This window comes from Halichoerus grypus, chromosome 4 (genome assembly GCF_964656455.1).
Source record: "Halichoerus grypus chromosome 4, mHalGry1.hap1.1, whole genome shotgun sequence".
Lineage (NCBI taxonomy): Eukaryota > Metazoa > Chordata > Mammalia > Carnivora > Phocidae > Halichoerus > Halichoerus grypus.
Window position 1 is genome coordinate 132,605,714 of NC_135715.1, and position 27,255 is coordinate 132,632,968.

General features: G+C 37.3%; 1 protein-coding gene and 1 pseudogene across 1 annotated transcript in view; both read right to left on the reverse strand.

The window, feature by feature from the left end:
• FASTKD1 (FAST kinase domains 1) overlaps positions 1-26,773 on the reverse strand; it is a 45,972-nt gene extending 19,199 nt beyond the window's left edge. Inside the window, exons 1-7 of the mRNA XM_036072045.1 lie at positions 26,750-26,773; positions 26,621-26,696; positions 22,941-23,292; positions 21,136-21,201; positions 5,750-5,875; positions 3,169-3,567; positions 445-555 (exon numbers count right to left, since the gene is read on the reverse strand). Coding sequence (XP_035927938.1) covers positions 445-555; positions 3,169-3,567; positions 5,750-5,875; positions 21,136-21,201; positions 22,941-23,292; positions 26,621-26,696; positions 26,750-26,773 — 1,154 coding nt within the window. The remainder of the gene's footprint in view (positions 1-444; positions 556-3,168; positions 3,568-5,749; positions 5,876-21,135; positions 21,202-22,940; positions 23,293-26,620; positions 26,697-26,749) is intronic.
• On the reverse strand, positions 16,754-18,684 carry LOC118522770 (large ribosomal subunit protein mL52 pseudogene; annotated as a pseudogene).
• Positions 26,774-27,255: the final 482 nt, after the last annotated feature.

Here is a 27,255-nt window from a genome sequence, read left to right on the forward strand (position 1 = left end):
GTTGGAAGAAATGGGGCAGAAGGAATACTTTAAAAAGGCTGATATAATGGATAATAAAACATTAAGTATATATAATCTGAACTATGTATTTTTTTCCTCTTAAATTTCTTTAAAAAAAAAAGACAATATATGGCAGTATGATTTCAAGGTAACTGTGGTGTGAAACAATTCAAGTTCACATAGATGCTCTCTACTTTCCTAGATTATGATCCTCTGCTTGAAAATAACAACAGCAGCAAATGAAATGAAAACTGCTATAAACAATTTAAACATCTCTATTTTAAAAAACAAACTATTTAGATAATGAACAACGCCTTAAGTGTTAATTCCTTATTTCTTCAAAACCAACAGCTAGATTATAGAAAAAAACATAATGCATCCTCAAAAAAAGTTACTTATGGATGACAGCTAAACATTAACACCATGAATTTCAGGAAAGACTACTTTTTAATCAGATGTGAATTTCTGCTTTCCATCTCTTCCATTGCTCCCATCACTGCCAGGGCCTGCTGTCTGGTTAGCTCCTCTGACATCAGTAATAGAGTTGATTTAAGTCTAGAAGTAAAGAAAAATATTTTTATGTTGAAGAACTGATGATTAGCTTATAAAAAGTTCTTTTTTAAAATAAGTTCTTAGGTAGGGTGCCTGGGTGGTTCAGTTGGTCAAGTGGCTGCCTTCGGCTCAGGTCAGATCCCAGGATCCTAGGATCGAGCCCCACATGGGGCTCCTGCTCAGTGGGGAGCCTGCTTCTCCCTCTCCCCCTCCTTCTGCTCATTCTCTCTCTAATAAATAAATAAAATCTTGGGGCGCCCGGGTGGCTCAGTCGTTAAGCGTCTGCCTTCGGCTCAGGTCATGATCCCAGGGTCCTGGGATCGAGTCCCACATTGGGCTCCCTGCTCAGTGGAAAGCCTGCTTCTCCCTCTCCCACTCCCCCTGCTTGTGTTCCTGCTCTCGCTGTCTCTCTCTCTGTCAAATAAATAAATAAAATCTTCAAAAAATAAATAAATAAATAAATAAATAAATAAAATCTTTAAAAAATAAATAAAATAAGTTCTTAGGTAATGAATAGAAAAGAAACACAAACAAAAACTGAATTCAATATGCAGTATCAATTTTCTCCCCCACATAATAGGGGATAATATAAATGACTGAATAAAGAAAAATATATTGTTTTTATCAAAGGAATTAAGGCTTCAGTACACTCTAATCTTAAACTGGCTCTTAAAAAATACAGACAAAAGGTTTTTAGTGATATTCAAATAAGGTTATAATGATTATAAAGTACAACGATTCAGTGAAATTATTCAGTACTACAGAGCTAAAGAACTAAAAACTGACATTCTGACAATATCCCAATTATCTTAAATTGAGTAAGATCTGATCAGGAAGTCAATATACCTGCATATTAACAGAAATCTCATACACTAAATACTCGCTGTGACACTATAAACTGAAAATTTACAAAGACAATCCATTTTGAAACCACCCAAAGTAGTGCATGCACTAATACGAGTATCTATATATAACTGTATCTTTTAGAATAATTTATTTTTTTAAAAGATTTTATTTATTTATTTGTGAGAGAGAGAGTACACAACCACGGGGACCAGCAGAGGGAGAGGGAGAAGCAGGCTCCCGCTGAGCAGGGAGCCCAGTGCAGGCGGGGCTCCATCCCAGGACCCCAGGATTATGATGTGTTGAAGGCAGAGGCTTAACCGACTGCCACCCAGGTGCCCCTATAGAATAATTTAGAAAGCAAGCCCAAAATATGAAATCTGAAGATAACAGGAAAAACTAATTCTCTATTCTTACTGGATAGCTCTACACCATCCTTTTCATAAACCTTATCAAACATTTCAAACCCAGCTTCTCCTCAAAGATTTTCCCAGCCATTTATGTCCACAGTTTTCTCTCATTTTCCTATCTACTATCTCTATCACTAATTTGAGTACCTATTCATAACGATACTACAATATCATGGTATTTACACATTTTTATTATATATACATTTCTATCCTCCCAGTTGGAATATAAATTCCTTAAAGGCAGGGACCCAATTAAATTCAACTTTTGTACTGCTTTAGCATATGAGATTCCAACAGTACTTGGTGACCAAAAAAAAAAAAAAATTTCAATAAAAGCTTTTTAAGTAGTTATCTTGTTCCCATCTTGAACAGTCTCTTAAAATATATCCTGAAATGTCTTCATGTAATTCAAAGGACCCTTAAAAATAAAACTCTCCATGAATCTTTTGGTAAGAGAGTAATGATGTAGATACCTCTATTATGCAACTCTTGGAACCCCTGCTTAACTGAATCTACTAATCATACTTCTTTCTTTGCTCATACCTAGTAATCATGTATTAATTTAATGCTTGCCCATCTTTATATCCCAAGCAGTTCTATCTACATCAATATCTGGCAAAACTGGGTATTTTTAAAAGATAGGAAAAAGATGAAATTCACTCCAACCTGACAAGGGAACATTTACCAAGGTGCTAAAGAAATGCCTTTGATGACGAATATAAAGACGACAAAGGATAGAATGGTCCATTGTTAAGGCTATTATAATTCTGAATATTCTACACCCTATACTGGAGGTGGGAGAGTCTTATATCTGTGTGTAAAGTCAATCATACGGGCCAGGGAGAATAAAAACACTTAAAACGGTATTCTCCACAGAGAATATCCATCTCCCTCATCCTTTCTTGTGTTAGTCACCACGATGGAGTTATTGGCTCTTTCTCAGAATTTAACAGTAGACTAAGAGTTTGAGATGTAAACTAAAATAATCAGAGAAGGAATCAAGGAGCAGACATAAGAGATTATTCTCCCTTCCAGGGCTGCATGGGGTGATGTGTGCCTTCCAGAACTGCAGGAGGTCTAAGCTTGCAAGACTCCAAGCAGTTACAAGAAAAGTAAAGCATTTTTAGGGCGCCTGGGTGGCTCAGTTGGTTAAGCGACTGCCTTCGGCTCAGGTCATGATCCTGGAGTCCCTGGATCGAGTCCCGTATCAGGCTCCCCGCTCAGCGGAGAGTCTGCTTCTCCCTCTGACCCTAACCCCTCTCATGTGCTCTCTCATTCTCTCTCTCTCAAATAAATAAATAAAATCTTTAAAAAAAAAAAAAAAAAAAAAAAAGAAAAGTAAAGCATTTTTAGCTGAACTTACTGTTTCTTTTCTTCAGGTCCTGCAATAGGTCCCAATGCTACAAACAGTTTTACAAAGCCATCAGGGTGATCAAACAGAGGAATCATTTCAGTTAGCCTCTTTTTAGCCATTTTAACAAATTCAAAACTATGAAACTGTAGAGAGTGATATAGACTAAGTATTTTACTGATGGAGTCCAAATCAAGGTGGTTCATATTGCTTAAAAACACTTTATTGCACCTTTCCAATAGTGGATAATAACTATATTTAGTATTTCGAAGAAATTGTACTATTCTTCTTGCAACGTTGACCTGGGAAGAATCTATGGTATCAAAAAGATGTTCTGTTTTGTTCACTAATTGTTCTTGAAAACGTTGTGATATTAAAGAAGATATGCTGACCATCAATACAGACAAGGACCTAAAAAGGAAAAAGATGCAGATTTTCACCTTATTTAAGAATAAAGAACAACTCTAAGACTAAATGATTAGATACGGAAAAGAACTAGTTAAAATATTATGGATTTTATTAAGCGTCTGCCTTCGGCTCAGGTCATGGTCCCAGGTAGGACGTCCTAGGATCGAGCCCCACGTCGGGCTCCCTGTTCGGCGGGAAGCCTGCTTCTCCCTCTCCCACTCCCCCTGCTTGTGTTCCCTCTCTCGCTGTCTCTCTCTCTGTCAAATAAAGAAATCTTTAAAAAAAAAAAATTATGGATTTTATACCACAAAATTTTTCCTTTAAATATTCTTACAGGACTTGAACGCAGACCTCCTAGTAATCAAATGCCTTTAGATAAAAAATAAATAAATAAATTACAATATCTTTTGTTAACTGTGTATAATATCTTACTCTATAGATAACTGCCTTGAAGGAAAATATTTTAGTGAAATTCACTCAGAAATCACTTTGGACCAACAGCCCATGAATACAACATTAAAAGTCTCAATTTATATTTTTGGCAGTAGACTTCGCTTTGTTACTCCTTTCTCTGTGTATCGATAACTTACGAATAAAACTCTTGGTAAAATATTTCTCACTAATAAATGACTTTATATTTTTTAATGTCTCATGCTAGGTAGATAGTAATATATGACAGCAAGTACTGAACATAAGGTAGCATTTAATATTTCTTCACTAAAAATTACTTTTAAGGAACATAAATCACTCTTCCAGGCATTGAGGGAGACTTCAAAATTACAAAGGTGAGGTCCCTGCTTTCAAAACACAGATCTTAACATAATACAAAAATCAGAAAACTACAAATACAAGAATGCACCCATAAGAATAAGGAATGCAAAATGGAAAAGGTATATAACAAATGTTCACGGATGATAATTATAAAACATTTACAGAAAAGACACAAAAATGTAAATATAAAACTATCTCAACCATTAGGTTAGGGGGACTGTTTGCATTTATTTTTGTTTTCAAATTTCTTCAACCTTTCCAATAAAATAAATATATTTTAAAAACCCAGTTGTACAATACTTTGACTTCTCTACTCAAATGTTTCATGTTAATATTTAGCAACAATTAGTAACTTAACATTGCTATTTCATTTAACCATAAACCCTCTGAAATGATTTTTTTTAATTGTATGTATATTTGTAATTGCAGATTAGAGTAGGGAAATGTCCAAAGATTTTAGTAGATTCTCAAAGGGATCTATAAGAATTTTTTAAAGTTAAAAAATTTACACTGACTTTTATTTTCTCTGCTTTTACAAGCTACTTTGCTATATGTGTGTGAAAATATATATAACAAAAAATTTACCATTTTAAACATTTTTAAGTGTACAGTTCAGTGGTATTAAGTATACTCACAGTGTTGTGCAACCATTACCACTATCCATCTGCAGAACTTTCTCATCTTCTCAAACTAAAATGCCTTACCCATTTAAACAGTAACTCTCAATTCTTCACCCCTGGCAGCCCCTAGCAATAACCATTCTACTTTCTGTTTTTATGAATTTGACTACTCTGGGAGCTCATTTAAGTGGAATCATACAGTATTTGTCCTTTTGTGTTTGGCTTACTTCACTTAGCATAATGTCACCCATGTTGTAGCATGTATCAGAACTTCCTTCCTATAATTATAAGGCTGCATATATCCCATTGTAGCTATATACCACATTTTGATTGTCCCTTCATCTATCAATGGACATTTAGGTTATTTCCACCTTTTGACTATTATGATAATGATGCTATCAACACTGATACGTGCTACAGACTGAACTGTGTCCCCCGCAAACTCCATATATTAAAGGCCTAGCCCTCAATGTGAGCATATTTGGAGACAGAGTCTTTAGGAAGGTAATTAAAGTTAAATGAGACCATGGGGACAGGCAAACTTGTAGCTTGCAAGTAAAGTAAAATCTAAATATTTCACAGAGCTCAACAATATCATGTTATACTTTATATACTTTATCTCTAATTTCCACAGCAACATTGCAAAGGAGATTCCAAAGTAGTACTGTTTTATAGATAAGGATACTAAAGTTTCAAGAGATTAAAGTCACATAGGTAGTAAGTGGCATATCTAAGTGTGTGTGCATCCAAAGCCCAGAATCTCTCTACCATATATTTACCTTAAATACATTTACCTTAAGTCCTCTGTGGTTTCCAGGTTCCTATGTACAATATCAGCTATTTTTCCCATTAATGGACTGAAATATAAATGTTGATTTGCTAGGCAAGAGGCAAATTTTGACAGCACATTAATATCAAACCTATTAAAGGAAATATACAAAGAACATCATTACTATTTACTTTCACTTAAAACACAATACACAATTATAAAATAAAAAGCAATCAGAAGTATTAATATACTACTAATACATTACTAACATAAAAGGAATGTTTTTTTAAATGTTGATTTTTTATTATTATAAAAGTAACCCATGCTAACAATTAAAAAGTCAGATACTATTGGAAGATTTTTTAAACGGAAAAATCACCTGAAATTATTTGAATCATTTATCTATTAATTTTTGAGGTGACAGATCAATTTCAATATAAGGTTGTACATTAACAAAACAACCACTACTATAACAAGGCTGTGAAAAACTCCAGAATTTTTCTGTAGGAAAAATGATCCCATTTCTTCAACAAGTAAATGGCAACAGAAAAGAGGGAAGGAGAATTGTTACAGATTTTAAAAGACTCCTGGAAAAAAAAAAAAAGACTCTGAATTCACTAAGACAAGCATAATGAAGTCCACAGCAGCACAATATGTTAATAGCAAAAAACTGCAATCTATCTATCAAAAGTACATTGGATAAATTGTACATATTCATAAAATACCACACAGCAATAAAAAAGAACAAACAACTGAATCATGCAAATCATGGAGGAATCTTTAAAACAAATACATGCTAATTCAAATACATGCTAATTACCCTTGCTAAGATCCATCATACAGTGTTAACCCATAATGTATCCTCTTTGAATCATTACAAATTATGTTTATATAACATTTATAAACATTTTAACAAAATCATTGATTAATAGCAAATGTAGTAACAAAAAATTAACATCATAGGCCACAGAGACCAAAAAATCAGAAGTTGTTATTTTATGACACTATTAAAAATTCTACATAGGAAATACAAATTAGAGTTTTAAAATTTTTAAACATTATCATTATGAAAAAATAAAAGTATCACTAAAAATAAAAAACATCATACAGAATAAAATCTTCTAAGCTATTTTGAAATGAAAAATTAAAAGGAAATGTCTGATTGGGAAGTACAAGTGTACATTTGTAATTTAATGGTTTAACGGAAAAACAAAAAAAGCATCTATTTTACAACTGATTTGTTCAAGCTGCATAATACACATAATAATGCTGCTTTAAAGAAAAAATTTTTAAATCTGAGCTATTTTCAACAATGACCAAATTTAACCCAAAAATCCAGTAGTTTGGACTGCTTACAAAAGAAATAAGGTATTTCTCCTTACTCTCAATAAAAGATAACTACAGATAAAGAGAATGCAAAAATGGAGAAGAGAAGACAGATGGGTTTAGGTCATGAGATTTATTAAAATCACAATTCAGTAAATGAATGTAGAATCTCTCAGCCCAGAGAACTGTTTGATCCTATTTCATTTAATCCAGCACATATTAACAGAGGCCAACAGATATAACTACATATATATATATATATATATATATATATGTGTATATATATATATATATAAAACTACAATTTTAAGAATTTATCATGGTTTGTGCTTTAAGAAGCAATATGCTGAAAGGGCATAAGATGGGGTAATAATAACCAGTGATAAGCCTGCTCCTCTCTGTCTACTGAAAAATATCCTGTTCTTTCTTCTGCATCTTAGTCAATCCTTTCCTTTCTGCCCTAGGTTTCTACTTGGTTTAGGAGAGCTGTTGTGTTTTGTTGGTTTTGTTTTCTACTTGTTAATCCCCATTACCTATTTCAGCCATCCCTCCCCTACCCACTTCCCCTCTGGTAACTATCAGTTTGTTCTCCATACTTAATCTGTTTCTTGGTTTGTCTCTCCTCTCTTTATTTTCTTTGCTCATTTGTTTCTTAAATTCCACATACGAGTGAGATTGTATGGTATTTGTCTTTCTCTGACTTATTTCACTTAGCATTATACTCTCTAGCTCCATCTATGTTGTTGCAAATGGTAAGATGTCATTTTTTTTATAACTGAATATTCCATTGTATAAATGTACTATATCTTCTTTAGCCACTCACCTATTGATGGACACTGGGGTTGCTTCCATAGTTTGGCTATTTTGTAAATAATGGGGCTATAAGCATTGGAGTGTATGTATCCCTTTGAATTAGTGTTTTTGTATTTTTGGGGTAAATACCCAGTAGTGCCATTACTGGATCATAGGGTAGCTCTATTTTTAACTTTCTGAGGAACCTCCATACTGTTTTCCACAGTAACTGCACCAGTTTACATTCCCACCAACAGTGCAAGAGGGTTCCTTTTTCTCCAAATCCTCGCCAACACCTGTTTTTTGTGTTGTTCATTTTAGCCATTCTGACAGGTGTGAGGAATTATCTCATTGTAGTTTTGATTTGCATTTCCCTGATGATGAGTGATGTTGAGCATCTTTTCATGTGTCTGTTGGCCATTGGATGTCTTCTTTGGAGAAGTGCCTGTTCATGTCTTCTGCCGATTTTTAATTAGATGATTTGTTTTTGGGGTGTTCAGTTATAACAGTTCTTTATATATTGTGGATACTAACCTTTTATTGGATATGCCATTTGCAAATATCTTCTCCCATTCAGTAAGCTGCCTTTTGGTTTTGTTGATTATTTCCTTTGCTGTGCAGAAGCTTTTTATTTTGATGTAGTCCCAATAGTTTATGTTTGCTTTTATTTCCCTTGGCTCAGGAGATGTATCTAGAGAAATGTTGCTATGACCAGTGTCAGAGAAATTACTGCCTATGCTCTCTTCAAGGATTTGTATGGTTTCAGGTTTCACATTTAGGTCTTTAATCCATTCTGAGTTTACTTTGGTGTGTGGTGAAAAAAAAAGAAAGTGGTACAATTTCATTCTTTTACATATGGATGTCCAGCTTTCAAAACACCATTTGTTGAAGAGAGTGTCTTTTGCCCATTTGATATTCATTCCTCCTTTGTCAAAGATTAATTGACCATATAATTGTGGGTTTATTTCTGGGTTTTCTGTTCTATTCCACTGATCTGTCTAGTTTTATGCCAGCACCATACTGTTTTAATTACTACTGCTTTGTAATATAACTTGAAATCTGGTATTGTAATACCTCCAGTTTTTTCTTTTTCAAGATTGCTTTGGCTATTAGAGGTCTTTTGTAGTTCCATACAAATTTTGATTGTTTGTTCTAGTTCTGTGAAAAATGTTGTTGGTATTTGATAGGGATTGCATTAAATCTGTAGATTGCTTTGGGTAATATAGACTTTTACCAATATTTGTTCTTTCAATCCATGAGCATAAATGTCTGTTTCTTTATATCATCTTGAATTTCTTTCATCAGTATTTTATAATTTTCAGAGTAAAGTCTTTTGCTTCTTTGGTTAAGTTTATTCCTAAATATTTTATTGATTCTGGTACAATTGTAAATGGGAATGTTTTCTTAATTTCACTTGCGGCTGCTTCATTATTAGTGTATAGGAATGCAACAAGTTTCTGCACATTGGTTTTGCATCCTGCAACTTTACTGAATTCATTTATCAGTTCTAGTAGTTTTTTGGTGGAGTTTTTAAGGTTTTCTACATACAGTATCATGTCATCTGCGAATTTTGAGTTTTACTTCTTCCTTTAAATCTGGATGCCTTTTATTTCTTTATGTTGTCTAATTGCTGTGGCTAGGACTTCCAGTACTATGTTGAGTAAAAGTAGTGCTGTCCTCACCTTAGGGAAAAAGGTCTCAGTTTTTCACCATTGAGAATGATGTAAGCTGTGGGTTTTTCATATAAGGTCTTAATTATGTTGGGCTTTGTTCTCTCTAGACCTAATTTGCAGAGGGTTTTTATCATGAATGGATGTTGTACTTTGTCAAATGTTTTTTCTGCATCTAATGAAATGGTCATATGGTTTTTTTTTTATTAGATTTTTTTTTTAATTTATTTGAGAGAGAGAGAATGAGAGAGAGAGAGAGCATGAGGGGGGGAGGGTCAGAGGGAGAAGCAGACTCCTCGCTGAGCAAGGAGCCCGATGCGGGACTCGATCCCGGGACTCCAGGATCATGACCTGAGCCAAAGGCAGTCGCTTAACCAACTGAGCCACCCAGGCGCCCCGGTCATATGGTTTTTATCCTTTCTTCTATTGATGATGTATCACGTTGATTATTTTGTGAATATTAAACCACCCTTGCATCCCTGGAATAAATCCCACTTGATCGTGATGTATGATTTTTTTAATATATTATTGAATTTGATTCGATAATATTTCATTGAGGATTTTTGCATTTATATGCATGAGAGATATTGGCCTGTAGTTCTCTTTTTTTGTGGTGTCATCTGATTTTGGTATCAGCGTCGATACTGGCCTCAGAATGAATTTCAAACTTTTCCTTCCTCTTCTATTTTTTGGAATAGTTTGAGAAGAACAGGTATTAACTCTGTTTAGTTAATGTTTAGTAGAGGGGCACCTGGGTGGCTCAGTTGTTAAGCATCTGCCTTCGGCTCAGGTCATGATCCTAGGGTCCTGGGATCGAGCCCCGCATCGGGCTCCCTGCTCAGCGGGAAGCCTGCTTCTCCCTCTCCCACTCCCCCTGCTTGTGTTCCCTCTCTCGCTGTGTCTCTCTCTGTCAAACAAATACAATCTTAAAAAAAAAAAATGTTTAGTAGAATTCACATGTGAAGCCATTTGGTCCTGGACTTCTTTTTTTTTTTTTTTTTTTTTTTTTTAAAGGTTTTATTTATTTGACAGAGAGAGAGATAGCGAGAGCAGGAACACAAGCAGGGGGAGTGGGAGAGGGAGAAGCAGGCTTCCCGCCGAGCAGGGAGCCCGATGTGGGACTCGATCCCGGGACCCCGGGATCATGACCTGAGCCGAAGGCAGACGCTTAACGACTGAGCCACCCAGGTGCCCCGGTCCTGGACTTCTAATTTTTGGTTTTTTGATTACTGATTCAGTTTCATTGCTGGTAATCAGTCTGTTCAAATTTTCTATTTCCTCCTGCTTTAGTTTTAATAGGTTATATGTTTCTTTTTCTTTTTTTTTTTTTTTTTTAAGATTTTATTTATTTATTTGACAGAGAGAGAGATAGCGAGAGCAGGAACACAAGCAGGGGGAGTGGGAGAGGGAGAAGCAGGCTTCCTGCCGAGCAGGGAGCCCGATGTGGGACTCGATCCCAGGACCCTGGGATCATGACCTGAGCCGAAGGCAGATGCTTAACGACTGAGCCACCCAGGCGCCCTAGGTTATATGTTTCTAAGAATTTATCCATTTCTTCTAAGTTGCCCAATTTGTTGGCATATAAGTTTTCATAATATTCTATTACAGTTGTTTGTATTTCTGTGGTGTTGGTTGTTATTTTAAAGATTTTATTTATTTTACAGAGAGATAGAGAGCATGAGCAGTGGGAGGGGCAGAGGGAAAGGGAGAGAGAGAATCCTAAGCAGACTCCCTGCTAAGCGTAGAGTCCGACATAGGGCTCAATCCCAGAACCATATCATGACCTGAGCCAAAAATCAAGAGTTGGACGCTTAACTGACTGAGTCACCCAGGCGCCCCCTGTGGTGTTGGTTGTTACTTCTTCTCTTTCATTAGTGATTTTGTTTATTTGGGTTCTCTCTGATAACTCTGGCTAGAGGTTTATCAATTTTGTTGTCTTTCAAAAACCAGCTCCGGTTTCATTGATCTTTCTATTGTGTATTTTTAATTTCTGTATCATTTATTTTTGCTCTAATCTTCATTATTTCCTTCCTTTTGCTCAGTTGGGGTTTTGTTTGTTCTTCTAACTCCTTTAGGTGTAAGGTTACATTGTTTGAGATTTTTCTTGCTTCCTCATGTCAGCCTGTATTACTATAAACTTGCCTCTTAGAACTTTTGCTGCATCCCAAAGATTTCGGAAACTTGGTTTCTTTATTTTCATTTGTTTCAATGTAATTTTTGATTTCTTGTTTGACTTCTTGGTTCATCAATTCATTGTTTAGAAACATGTTATTTAGCCTCCATGGTTTTTATTTTATTTTATCGAGGTATAATTGACATTTAACATTACATGAGTTTCAGGTATACAACATGATGAATTGATATTTATATACACTGTGAAATGATTACCCCAATAAGTCTAGTTTCCTCTTGTCATCATATAAAGTTACATAATATGTAACATAGTATCACTGACTATGGTCACCACGCTGTTCATTGCAACCCTATGACTTATTTGTGACTGGAAGTTTGTACCTCCTGCCCACCACCTTCTCCTATTTTGCCCAACCTCCAACTCCCCTGCCCTCTGGCAACCACCAATCTATTCTCTGCATTTATAAGTTCTGTTTTGTTCATTCATTTGCTTTTAGATTTCCATATATAAATGAAATCATATTTGTCTTTGTCTGATTTATTTCATTTGGCCTAATATCCACAAGGTCCATCCGTGTGTTTACAAATGCCAAGATTTCATTCTTTTTTATGGCTGAGTAATATTCCATTATGTGTGCTCACGTGTGTACACACACCACATCTTTATCCATTCATCCATCAGTGGACACTTTGGTTGTTTCCATATCTTGAATATTATAAATAATGCTGCCATGAACATATATCTTTTGATTAGTATTTTTATTTTCTTTGGATAAATACCCAGAAGTGAACTTATTGGATCAATGGTGATTCTACTTTTTGTTTTTGTGGTAACTCCATAATGGTTTCCATAGTGACTGTACCAATTTATATTCCCACCAATAGTGCAAGAGGGTCCCCTTTTCCCCAATCCTCACCAACACTTGTTACTTCTTGTCTTTTTTATAATGGCCATTCTGACAGTAGTGAGATTATACCTCATAGTGGTTTTGATTTGCAATTCCGATGATTAGTGATGTTGAGAATATTTTCGTGTGCCCACTGACCATCTGTATGTCTTCTCTAGAGAAATATCTATTCAAGTCCTCTACCCATATTAATTAATTAATTAATCACGTTGTTGTTGTTGTTGTTATTGAGTTGTAGGAGTTCTCTATATATTTTGGATATTAACCCCTATTCAGATACATGATTTGCAAACATCTTCTCCCATTCAGTAGGTTGCTTTTTTGTCAATGATTTTCTTCACTATGCAAAAGCTTTTTAGTTTAATGTAGTCTACTTGCTTTATTTTGCTTTTGTTGTCATTGCTCTTGGAGTCAGACCAAAAAATATATATATATATATATATATCACCAAGAGCAATCTCAAGGAGCTTACTGCCTGTTTTCTTCTAGGAGTTTTATGCCTTCCGGTCTTATATTCAAGTGGTTTACTCCATTTTGAGTTTACTTTTGTGTATGGTGTAAGACAGTGGTCCAGTTTCATTCTTTTGCATGTGGCTATTCAGTTTTCCCAGCACCATTTATTGAAGAGACTATTCTTTCCCCATTGTATATTCTTGTCACCTTTGTCATAAGTTAATTGACCATGTGCACAGGTTTATTTCCTGGTTTTCTATTCTGTTTCATTGATCTATGTGTCTGTTTTTATGCCAATAATATACTGTTTTGATCACTATAGCTTTCTAATGTGGTTTGAAATCAGGGAGAATGGTGCCTCCCCTGTTTGCTCTCAAGATTGTTTTGGCTGGGGCACCTGGGTGGCTCAGTCGGTTGGGCAGCTGCCTTCAGCTCAGGTCAGGATCCCAGGGTCCTGGGATCGAGCCCCATACCGGGTTCTCTGATCAGCGGGGAGCCTGCTTCTCCCTCTCCCTCTGCCACCCCCCTGCTTGTGCTCGCTCGCTCACTCTCTCTAATAAATAGATAAATCTTAAAAAAAAAAGATTGTTTGGCTATTAGGGATCATTTGTGGTTCCATACAAATTTTAGGATTATTTGTTCAATTCTGTGAAAAACCCCATTAGAATTTTGATAGAGTTGCATTGAATTGGTACGTTGCTTTGGGTAATATGGACATTTTAACAATATAAATTCTTCCAATCCATGACCATGGAGTATCTTCCAATTTTTTGTGTTCTCTTATGATTTTTTTCACCAATGTCTTAATTTCCAGTATACAGGTCTTTCACTTCATTGTTTAAATTTATCCCTAGGTATTTAATTGTTTTTGAAACAATTGTAAGTGGGACTGTCCTCTTACAATGGGATTGTCCTTCTACTTCTGTTTGTTAGTGTACAAAAGCACAACAGATTTTTTTATATTGATTTTGTATCCTGTAACTTCACTGAATTACTTTATTAGTTCTCACAGGCTTTTGGTGGAGTCTTTAGGGTTTTATATATAGAAAAATATTTTTTCGTATCATCTGCAAATGGTGACAGCTTTACTTATTCCTTTCCAATTTGGGTGCCTTTTATTTCTTTTTCTTGTCCAATTGCTCTGGCTAGGATTTGCAATACTGTATTGAATAAAAGTGGTAAGAGTGAGCATCTTTGTCTTGCTCATGACCATGAGGAAAAATGTTGGGCTTTCCATCACTGAGCATGATCTTAGCTGTGGTTATGTCATTTATGGCCTTTATTATGATGAGGGGCATTCCTCTCTACCTACTTTGTTGAGAGGTTTTTTTTTCATCATAAATGGATGTTGAATTGTGTCAAATGCTTTTTCTGCATCTATTGAGAGGTTCATGTAATTTTTATCCTCCATTTTGTTAATGTGCTATATCATGTTGATTGATTTGTGGATGTGGAACCACAAATCTTTTTAATGTATTATTGAATTTGGCTTCCTAATATTTTGTTCAGGATTTTTACATCTATGTTCCTCAGGGACACTGACTTGTAATTTTCATTTTTATGGTGTCCTTGTCTGCTTTTGGTATCAGAGTAATGCTGGCCTTGTAAAATGAGATTGGAAGTGTTCCCTCCTCTTCAAATTTTTGGGAGAGTTTGAGAATAGGAATTAAATCTTCTTTGAATGTTTGGTAGAATTCACCACTGAAGCTGTCTGCTCCTGGACTTTTGTTTGTTGGGAGTGTTTTGATTATTGATTCAATCTCCTTGTTAGTAATTGGTCTATTCAGACTATTTCTTCATGATTTAGTCTCGGAAAACTGTTTGTTTCTAGGAATTTATCCATTTCTTCTAAGTTGTCCAATTTGTTGGCATATAATTGTTCATCACAGCCTCTTATTAGCCTTTGTATTATATTGGTATCAGTTATAATGTTCCCTCTTTCATTTCTGATTTCATTTATTTAAGCTCTCTTTCTTTCTTAGTAAATAGCTAAAGGTTTATCAATTGTTTACTTTTTCAAAGAACCAGCTTAGTTTCATTGATCTTTTCCTTTTTTATTTGAGAAAGAGAGCACAAGCAGGCCGGGTGGGGGGGAGCAGGGGGAGAGGGAGACTCCCCACTGAGCGGGGAGCCCAATGTGGGGCTCTATCCCAGGACACCAAGATTATGACCTGAGCCAAAGGCAGATGTTTAACCACCTAAGCCACCCAGGTGCCCCTCATCAATCTTTTCTATTTTCTCTCTATTTTGTTTTATTTGAGAGAGAGCACACACAGGCACAAATGGGGGGAGAGGCAGAGAAGGAGGGAGAGGGAAAGAATCTCTCAAGCAGACTCCATGCTGAGAGCAGAGTCTGACTCGGGGCTCAATCTCACAACCCTGAGATCATGACCTGAGCTGAAACCAAGAGTCACTTAACTGACTGAGCCACCCAGGCACCCCTCTTTAGTCTCTATGTCATTTATTTCTTCTCTGACCTTTGTCATTTCCTTCCTTCTACTACCTTTGCGCTTCATTTGCTCTGTTTTCTAGTTCCTTTAGGTATAAAGTTAGACTATTTCAGATTTTACTTGTTTCTTAAAGTGGTCTCTATCACTATGAACTTCCCTATTAGAATTGCTTTTGCTGGGGGCCTGGGTGGCTCAGTCATTAAGCGTCTGCCTTCGGCTCAGGTCATGATCCCAGGGTCCTGGGATCGAGCCCCGGATTGGGCCCCCTGCTCAGCGGGAAGTCTGCTTCTCCCTCCCCCACTTCCCCTGCTTGTGTTCCCTCTCTTGCTGTCTCTCTCTCTGTCAAATAAATAAATAAAATCTTTAAATAAAAAAAGAATTGCTTTTGCTGCAAATTTTGGAAAGCTGTATTTTCATTTTCATTTATTTATTCATTTTTTTATTTCTCCTTCAATTTCTTAATTGATCCATTGGTTGTCTGGTGGCATGTTGTTAAATCTCCACATATTTATAATTTTTCCAGTTTTTTGTGATTGATTTCCACTGTCATATCATTGTGGTCTGAAAAGATGCTTGATAGGGTTTCAGTCTTCTAAAATTTCTTGAGATTTGTTTTATAGCCAAACATATTATCTATCCTAGAGAATATTCCACATGCACTTGAGAAGAATGTGTATTCTGCTGCTTTTCGGTAGAATGTTCTGCATATATCTAAATCCATCTGGTCTGATGTATTTTAAGGCTGATGTTTCCTTATTATTTCTGTATGGATGATCTATTCATTGATGTAAGGGGGATATTAAAAGCCCTTATTAACACTGGATTGCTGTTAATTTCTCTCTTTAAGTCTGTTAATATTGCTTTATACTTTCAGGTGCTCCTATGTTGGGTGCACAAATATTTGCAAATGTATCTTCTTGCTAGATTGAGCCCTTTATCATCATGTGATGCCCATCTTTTCCTTTTATTACAGTCTAAGTCTATTTTGTCTGATATAAGTGTAGCTACCCCAGCTTACTTTTGGTTTCCATTTGCATGAAACAACTTTTTCCATCTCTTCACTTTTAACCTGTATGTGTCGCTACATCTGAGGGGAGCCTCTTATAGGCAGCATATAGATGGGTCTTGCTTTTTTTTATCCTTTCAGCCACTCTATATCTTTTGATTGAAGAATTTAGTCCATTTATGGGGGGAGGGGTTGCCCTTTTCATCAAAACATTTATTAAATGAATAACCACACTCAGCCTGAGCTGTGTATGGGCTATTAAAGGCTTAAATCCTTAGCTAAAACCAGGAAAACTGCTGCCCCTTCTTCACCTTCACAGAGCAGTTACTGTTCATAGTTGGGCCAGCCTTATGGCCTGCGAAAGGGGTAAGTATCCCAGAGCAAGATTCTGCTGAACTGGAATGGAGCCAGGGATGAGGGCACTGAGCCAACCCCTCTAAGCAGTGATCTTGTGCTCTGAAGACAGATGGGGAACATGAAGGCTCTTTTCTGGCTAGGATGAGGCATGTAGGTGATGGAAAAGAAAGCCAGAGAGAGGCTGGGGAAAGGAGACAGGAATTGCTTTTTATTGACTTGGTAGTGCGTTCTGAAGTAGAGCCCCTTCAGGTTTAAGGGCATTTTTTCTGCTTCCTTTCTCCTTTCTGCAACTTCTCCTGCTGCCTAGCTGCCATGCCTGTAATCTAGCATCCATTTCCTCTGACAGCAATATAACTCATCTTGCAAACTTCTCCCTTTGGGCTTTTCTTTGAAGCTAGCCTTTCACTGGAGTGCAGGGCAGCCATCTGTGTAAGACCAGTTTGGGAACTCTGTAAGGGGCCCTTAGCCAGAGGGATTGGCAGCCAGGCCCTGTCTGGGTGGAGAAAAACAGTCCGGTGAGGATTCAGCCCAGCTTCTGGTCCCCCAGTTCTCCCCAGACTGGCACTCACTGGAATTGTCACTGGCTGCCCACCTGAGCCACCACACTACTGTGCAGCCTCGGGACACCTAAAGCAACCATGCTGAAGCCACAGAGCCAGAAGTGGGCATCAGTCCATTTATGTTTAAAATAATTATAGATGGGTATCTACTGTCATTTTGTTATGTTTCCTGGCTGTTTTGTAGTTCTTCTCTGCTCCTTCTAACTCTTGCTCTCTTCCTTTATGGCTTAATGTCTTTCTTTGGTGTTATGTTTCCATTCCATTTTCATGATCTTTTGTATATCTACCATACATGTTTGTTCTGTGGTTTCCATGAGGCTTACATATATTAGCCTATACATATACCAGTGTATTTTAAGTTGATAGCAAGTTAAGTCTGAATGTACTCTAAAACTCTACATTTTTACTTCCCTTCCCACATTTTATGTTTTGGATGTCACATTTTACATCTTTACATTTTGTATATCCCTTAACTAACTGTTGTAGTTATACTTATTTTTACTACTTTTATCTTCTAACCTTCATGCTAACTTTATAAGTGATTAGTCCACTACCCTTAATATATATATTTACCTTTACCAGAGAGATGTTTACTTTCATATATTCTCTTGCTACCAATTGGCCTTTCTTTTCAGCTTAAAGTACCTTTAACGTGTCTTATAAGTCTAGTTTAGTACTGGTGAACTTGTTCAGTTTTTGCTTGTCAGGAAAACTTTCTCTCCTTCAATTCTAAATGATAATCTTCTCAGGTAGAATATTCTCGGTTGGAAGTTTTTTTGCTTTCAGCACTTTAAATATATCATGTGACTCCCTTCTGGACTGCAAAGTTTCTGCTGAAAAACCTGGTAAGTTTTGGCGGTTGGGGGGGGGGGTCCTTTGTACATAACAATACATAAAAAGCTGTTTTTCTCTTGCTGCTATTAAGATTCTCTTTAACTTTTGATGTTTTAATTATAATGTGTCTTGGTGTGAATCTCTTTGGGTTCATCTTATTTGGAACTCTGGGATTCCTAGATCTAAACGTCTGTTTCCTTCCCCAGATTAGTGAAGTTTTCAGCTAATATTTCTTCAAATAAGCTTTCTATCCCTTTCTCTCTCTTCTCCTTCTGGGAGACCTATTATGAGAACATTATTCACTTGATGTTGTCCCATAGCCCCCATAAGGTAACTCCACTTTTTTTTTTCTTGCTGTTCTGTTTGAGGCCCCGGGTCCCAGTCACTAATCCTTTCTTCTGGTTCATCTAGTCTGCTGTTGAACTTCTGTAGTGTGTCTTTCAGTTTAGTTATTACATTCTTCAGTTCCATGACTTCTGTTTGTACTTTCTAATGTTTTCCATCTCTTTCTTTAAGTTTTGTGTTTATCCATTCTTCTCCTGAGATCAGTAAGCATCTTTATGACCATTATTTTGAACTCTTTATCAGGTAAGTTACTTATCTGTTTCATTAAGGTTTTTTTCAGGGGTTTTATCTTCTTCTTTCATTTAGAACATATTCCTTTGTTTTCTTTCTTCCTTGACTTTCAGTGTCTGTTCCTATGTATTAGGCAAAACATCTATCTCTTCGGTCTTGAAGGAGTGGTCACAGAAAGACTGGGATATTTCAGTCTGCTATCTGTGTAGTGCTTTGTGGGTATTAGCCTGCCAAAAACTCTGACTGGTTCAGTCCCATGGGTCCCAGAAACACAAGCCTCCCTGGACACCAGAGGCAGGTGTTCAAAGGGCATTCCTTCTATGGACTGCCATACTTGCCAGCTTTGGCAGGGCCAAGGAGGAGCACCAGGCCAAGGCAAAGCTGCCTACCAGCCTTCGCAGTGTGGGGCTGCAAGGGGCACTGGGCCAGGGGAAGCTGGCCCAACAGGTTTGGTGGGGCAGAGCCACGGAGGAGCACAAAGGCAGGGCAAACAACTTTTACAAGGTAGAGAGAGTGCAAAAATGGCACCTGCCAGTGCTGGTGCTAGCAAGGTGGAAGAGTGCAGAAATAGTGCCCACCAGTGCCTCTAGCCACAGAGAGGGTTCCAACAGACACCTGTCCCTCTAACAGGCACTTTAAGCTTACCCAGTGAATCCCTCACATATGGCCTAGGCACCTCCAAACTGCTACTTTCGTGCTGGGTCCCAGGACAAGTAAGTCTGTGTGTGAATCCTTTAAGAGCAGAGTCCCAGTTTCCTACAACCCTTGGGTTTCCTTGATGTAAGCCCCATTGGTTTTCAAAGCCAATTTTGAGAGCTCATCTCTCTGGTACAGGTCCCAAGAGTTGGGGTTCCTGATGTGGGGCTCAAACTCCTCACTCCTCAGGGATCCACTCCATATTTGTTAGATCCCTCCCTCTTGTGAGTCACTGAGTCGGGAGTGGGGTTCTTGGTGAGACCATGACTCTGCCTCTCCCACCTATCTCGAGGTGGCCTTGGATCATCTGTTTTGGAGGAGTTGTTCAGCTAGTCCTCAGGTCTTTTTCAGAGACAGTTGTTCCATAGGTATCTGTAGATTTGGTGTGTCCTTGGTAGAGTGAGTAGGGTCTTCCTGTGCCACCATCTTGAACCACCTCTCTGTTCTTTTTTAAATCCTCCTTTCTCTTTCCCACTTTGATTTTCCCTTTCTTCACTAACATTTGTTATACTCCACTAATAATGGATACAGGCTATGCTGAATCCCTATGTTAAAAAGTTCAAAATTTTCAGAAATAGCTAAACATTTTCCAAAATAAGGTCTGTTATTATCTCCCTTTTTTTTATAAATGGAGTTTCTCACATATTCTTATAAAGTATAAATAACATAGTTCTTTATTTATAGAATAGACTTCTCTAGGGGCGCCTGGGTGGCTCAGTCGGTTGAGGGTCTGCTCATGATCCCAGCGTCCTGGGATCAAGCCCCACATCAGGCTCTGTGCTCAGCGGGAAGCCTGCTTCTCCCTCTCCCTCTGCCTGCCTATGTGACTACTTGTGATCTCTCTCTCTCTCTCTCAAATAAATAAATAAAATCTCTAAAAAAAAAAAAAAAAAATAGACTTCTCTATGCTCATAAGAACACCCTGAACAAATTTTACATTTTTCTAGGTGATTAATGATTATGGCAACATGCTACAAATATAGCTATGTACAGGAAAGAGATCTGATCGTATTCACAGCAGTAGACTTGAAAACTTCTAAGTCACCTATGAGTTATGTTCATTGCCTCTCCATAAAGAAGAAGTGATGAATAAGTACCTACAAATGCTGCTAAACAATGTTAAATAGTTTCCCTTTCTAGTAAACTGGTGTCTTCTTTTCTCAACTATCACTCAGAGAATCTTTTCTTTTTTTTTTTTTTTAAGTTTTTTAAGTGAACTCTACCCCCAATATAGGCTCGAACTCACAATGCCAAGATCAAGAATCTCATGTTCTACCAATTAAGTCAGCCAAGCACCTTGAATCTTTTCTTTCTGAAGTAGAATCTTTCAGAAAAGAAGATCCAAAAAGCCAAATAGCTGTTACTGCACCTTACTTATATTTTGATTAATTATATATGTGCAAAAGCACACTGTTCCCACTCTTAAAGAGAAAATATTCGAGTTTTCTTTCTCTCTTAAGAAAAATACACATTCCTTATTATTTTCCTTTACACAATCAAAAAATCCTCAACCTAAATGAGTTCACATTTTTTTTTTCAGTGAAGCTTCATAGGTAGGCAGCAGCTCCCCATTCTTTGTCTACAAGATTTTACTGAGCTAACCTTCAATAGGGTAACTGTGATCTAAGATGATGAACCCAGAGTACTTGCCTTTCCAGTCTTCTCCATGCTTCTGTAACTAGCGCTGCAACCAGGTCATGGGCCTCAGTGGCACACCTCAATAAAATCAAGAGAAAATCATTTTCCATACATAAACACTTTTAAATTATTAAAAACAATTATGCAAGTAAGAATTATAATGCAAAAGTGAACTTCAAGTTATCGTACTCTTACACAGTCCTTATTTCTGGTCCATTCCCTTTTCAGTATTCTGTTTCCTTGATACAATATAATAAACATCTACATTTTATCCCATGCCTCTCTCATTCTTTTATCTGTTCAATGCCTTCCACTGAACAATGAAAATGTTTAATGATACATATTATAAGTACACATAATATATATTAATTTGCTCTGATTACAAAAATATTTTTATAGGAGAGAGTTTGTAAAATAAAGAAAAACTTGAACAGGGTACTAAAAATCATTTATAGGTATCTGTACTAATAAATAACCACCATCATTAGTTTGGAACATTTCATTCCAGTTATCTTTTCTACACACATATGAAATACACATATTTCTTTTACACTTTTATATTCTGCCTTTTTCAATAAGTTAACATTATATTATGGACATTTGCCCAAGACATATTGTTCACAACAATTTTTAAACATTGTACACTATTCCCTTACGTGAATATAATATCATTTAAACACACAACTACTTTTAGAATTTTAGTTTTTCAATATTATAAAAATTGTTGAGATGAATATCAACATACAATAACCTTTATATGTATCGCCGATTACTTTCTTAGGATAAATCCTAGAAGCAAAATTATTGGATCCAAGGTATTTTTATAGTTTTTGACATATATTGTACCACCAGAGCACATAAGAGTCCCTCTTCCAGTATATCTTCATTAACAATGAATACTTTCTATAGAACTAAAACACATACACTGTATTTTGTATGTATAAAAATCTCTTTTTAACCACTTTCAACATCTTTATATTGTTAAGGCTATATTAGTTTGTCTCCTAAAAATCAAAGACTTTCAGGTTGAGCCATGAAGCAAAATTGAACTACACGTTGTTTTTAAAACATGAAAACAAAATTATATTTTATTCTTGAAATCTTTCCATTATTAAAATATGACTTAGAAGGGAAACATAGAAATATAGTTTTTAGACAAATCATCACCAAGCAGCATTTCTCCATCTGCCTAACAGAAATGAGTCTGATGAGGTATTTAACACAATGTTTTGGTAAGCTGGAACCTGACCTTGCATAGATATTTATAATATATATTAACATATTAAAGGCTCTGAAGAGTCCTGCAAAAAAGACTTGTTTAATTTTGTCTTATTCATCATTTTCCAAGTTAACACGACCACTGAGAAAGCAAATGTATACTGATATACAGGCTGGATAATCATGTGAGAAAACTGCTGTTTTTCCATCAATGAGACGAAGAAACAGACTTATTGCAACTTTTGTGTGTTATTTTTCTCTTATATATCTGCTAGATACTTTATTCAGAAAATCCAGTTCTTCTGCAGGCTGGATTCCCTTGCAAACAACGTAAAATTTCTTTTTTTTTTTTTAATGTTTTCCCAGCTTTACTAAATTATGATTAACAAATAAAAATTGTATATATTTAGGTTGCACAACAGGATATTTGATATACATATACAATGAATATCTTCTAAACATCTTAAAAATATTAGATGATCAGGAAAACTATTTACAGAAAAAAACCGCAGTTTTTCATTTCAAAGAGATTTTTAGAAAATTAAGATATAAAAATAAACTACAATCATTTCTATAAAATCTAAAAGTACATTACTTACTGTTGTGTGATGTACAAGACATTCACCAGGGTATCATCATTCATGAATTCCATTTGACTTGTAGCTAAATTATGAAGAGTAAGAAATTGGGGATGCTCTCTGATACATTCAACATTTTTTAAAAAGCTGGTCTTCTGCTTTTGAAACTGCCAAAGTATATTAAATACACATTCCACTTGCTTTTCTGAAAGTATGGCTTTGTTTTTTTCAATAAGATCAAATACTTGCTCTTCATCTGTACACGTAATCATCTGGCTAATTAGTGGTTTACAGCTGCAGGTTCGAAACTGAAACACTCTCCAGGAGAACGGACAAATAGCTCTTAGGCGAAGCATATTTACAAACAATGAGTCTAAAAGAAAGGTAATTTTTCATTTACATCACAAATTTTCTTAGGTAATGAAAACCACTTGCAACTAGTAGTCAGGTGCAATATGCTGATAAAAAGGTAACTATTTTTCCTTCACGTATTTTGCTTCCATTTTAACTCCAAATCCCATTCATTCCAACATGCAGCTTCTGTAAAAGGATTGGTTTAACATGGTTATGCTAATATTATTAATAACAAATGAGTTCCAAAATTCAAATTAAAGTAACAAGCTTTTTCTGCATTAACTAGACTTTGTTCTTTTTTTTTTTAAGATTTCATTTATTTCAGAGAGAGTACACAAGCAGGGGTGGGTGGGGGGTAGACAAGCCGAGGAAGAGGGAGAAGCAGACTCCCCACTGAGCAGGGAGCCTGATGTGGGGCTCGATCTCAGGACCCTGAGATCATGACCCGAGCCAAAGGCAGATGCTCAACCAACTGAGCCACCCAGGCGCCCCACTAGAGACTTTGTTCTTAGTCTGAAGCAAACAGCAGGATTTGGTCCGAAACTAAGTATCCAGGAAAAGGGACTTCTTTCTGCACTCCATTTAAAAAATGTTTGTTGGGGGCGCCTGGGTGGCTCAGTTGGTTAAGCAACTGCCTTCGGCTCAGGTCATGATCCTGGAGTCCCGGGATCGAGTCCCACATCGGGCTCCCTGCTCAGCAGGGGGTCTGCTTCTCCCTGTGCCCTCTTCCCTCTCATGCTCTCTGTCTCTCATTCTCTCTCTCTCAAATAAATAAATAAAATCTTTAAAAAAAAAAAAAAAAAATGTTTGTTGGGCGCCTGGGTGGCTCAGTTGGTTAAGCGACTGCCTTCGGCTCAGGTCATGATCCCAGGGTCCTGGGATCGAGTCCCACATCAGGCTCCCTGCTCCGCGGGGAGCCTGCTTCTCCCTCTCCCACTCCCCTGCTTGTGTTCCCTCTCTCGCTGTGTCTCTCTCTGTCAAATAAATAAATAAAATCTTTAAAAAAAATAAAAAAATAAAAAATGTTTGTTAAATCTGACATATATGTAGCTTTCAAATTTGATCACAAAAGCAGAAGGGAAAAATATCTTAAACTCAGAACCATCTTTTTAAACAAATGAGTCAAACTATTTGCAATAAATAAATATATCACCTTTAACACTTTTACAAGGAACAGCCATTAATTCAGAGCCATACATTTTTTTTTTAAGGTTTTATTTATTTATTTGACAGAGAGAGACACAGCAAGCGAGGGAACACAGCAGGGGGAGTGGGAGAGGGAGAAGCAGGCTCTCTGCGGAGCAGGGAGCCTGATGCGGGGCTCGATCCCAGGACCCTCGGATCATGACCTGAGCTGAAGGCAGACGCTTAACGACTGAGCCACCCAGGCACCCCAAGAGCCATACATTTTTTTAAAAACGTTTTTTCAGGTGGTTCAGTCAGTTAAACATCTGCCTTCGACTTGGGTCATGATCCCAGAGTCCTGGGATGAAGCCCATGTCTGGCTCCCTGCTCAGTGGAGAGCTTGCTTCTCCCTCTCCCTCTGCCCCCCCACCCAACTCATGCTCTCTCTTGTTCTATGTCAAATAAATAAATAAAATCTTTTATAAAATAAGTTAACAAATAATTTTTTTCAGGGGCACTTGGGTGACTCAGTTGGTTAAGCGACCGACTCTCGGTTTCTGTTCAGGTCATGATCTCAGGGTGGTGGGATCCAGCCCAGGACCAGGCTCTGCCCTTAGCACCCAGTCAGCCTGAGATTGTTTCCCTCTCCCTGCCCCTCTGCTTCCCCCTCCACTTGCACGTGTGCACTCTCCCTCTCTCTCTAAAATAAATAAGTAAAATGTTTTTTTAAAAATTTTTTCAGAAGAATAGTTTCTGGTATATTTACTTTCAGGATAATTTCTTGCCCCTTTCTTCTGGTACTCTAAAAGAACTCAAATGGTTTGGTCACTATTGACCTTAGATCAGTTTAAACCAATAAGCAAGATGATTAAAGCTCCAATCAGGACATATAAAGAAATCAAGAAATGTATCAAGACATGATGAAGCAATTTAAGAACCGAAGATAATTATGAAAAAGGATAATTTGTTTTAAAAATATATTATAAATGTTTATATTTCTAATTCAGAAACAACAGAAAAGCTGGGACTAAAATCATAGCATCTAACACTTCTGAAACATTTCACAAAGGACTTCTAAAATATATTATTCCATTAAATTCTCTCAACTAACCTATCAGGTAGATATTATCATTTGCATTTTACAGATAAGAAAAGCTATTTTCAAAAAGGTTAAAAAACTATTCTAGTACTTGTGAAGCTGAGACAATCACCCAGTTACTTCAATTCTTTCAACTTGTAACACCTTACATCAACAAAACCAACACTAAAAGATTGCCTCAGACTCTCTCTACAGCTATGCTAAGCTGTCTGTTCACAAGAAAGAAAAAAAACAGTATTGGTACTTTGTGGCTATCAGTACAGCATGCTGACCAAAGCCAACCTGGGTCACACACATATACAAAAACCCTGTACACAGCAAGGATATCTTCAAGATTCTCCTATCTACCCACAATAGAAAATGGACGCAGGGGCGCCTGGGTGGCTCAGTCGTTAGGCGTCTGCCTTCGGCTCGGGTCATGATTCTGGGGTCCTGGGATCCAGCCCCGCATCGGGCTCCCTGCTCGGCGGGAAGCCTGCTTCTCCCTCTCCCACTCCCCTTGCTTGTGTTCCCTCTCTGGCTGTCTTTCTCTCTGTCAAATAAATAAAACTTAAAAAAAAAAAAAAAAAGAAAAGAAAAGAAAATGGAAGCAGCTCAATGGCTAGAATACCAACACGTCAAGTCCCCAGTTCTGCCCCCAGATAAATGACCTTGGGGAAGGCATTTAACCAAAGGAGGGGCCTTGGGACTATGAGTGCAGGGTAAACAGTGAAACCCTGTATAAATGACAAGCATTCTCCACGCTGGGCGCACAGTAAGCCCTGAACCAATGAAAGTGATCTCCCGCGTCCCCTCTAGCAGTGGGCTCAGCCCTGCCCTCCTCCAAGCACTGGAAAAATCCAATACCCGGAAGGAGGTTCTCAGCTAAACCCTGCATCTCGGGACCGAAAACACGCTGGGTGATAGAAAACCTGCCGCCGCTGCCCGGCCCTGACTTGCAGGTTAAGCTCTTCCCTCAACAAGCTCCAACTTTTCTGGAGGATTCCAGGTAACGCTCGTCACGATAGCTCATAAGTCAGGGCTATTTCTGGTCCCCAACAAGTGACGTAACAGGCTCGGTTGTGGCGTTCCCTCCCGTCCACCCACATCACATAGTTTGCAGCCTTTCCTCGAGAGACATCACCTATCTTCTGACGATCCAGTCCCCAAACCGGGAAAAAGTGCCGGGACAGCAGAGCGTGCTCAGCGGAAGGCACGTACTACATGCCCCAGAGGACGCAGCGGCGAGGCCAACGGAATGGGCGTCGCTTACGCATTCGCGGGGAATTCTGGGCATTGTAGTTCCACGTTGAGAGACTCTGGGACAACACGTTTTAAACTGTTGAAGTTACAGGTGCTTTAGGTCATTGTTTCCCAATCATCTGAGGTTTTCTCCCAGTCCATGGAAGACTGATTATTTTAATAATATATAATAAAAAATGGGACGCCTGGGTGGCTCAGTTAGTTAAGCGTCTGCCTTTGGCTCAGTTCATAATCCCAGGGTCCTGGGATCAAGTCCCACTTCAGGCTCCTTGCTCAGCAGGGAGCTTGCTTCTCCCTCTGCCTGCTGTTCTCCCTGCTTGTGCTCTCTCTCTCTTTCTCTCTCTCTCTCTCTCTGACAAATAAATAAATAAAATCTTTAAAATATATGTATAATAAAAAATGAATATTTAGAAAATAGAGATTTGAAAAGGTAAACAGGGAAAACACACAGGTGGATTTTTGTTTCTTACAATATTCAACATATATGAAATAACTGTCAAATGGCTATAAGAGTAA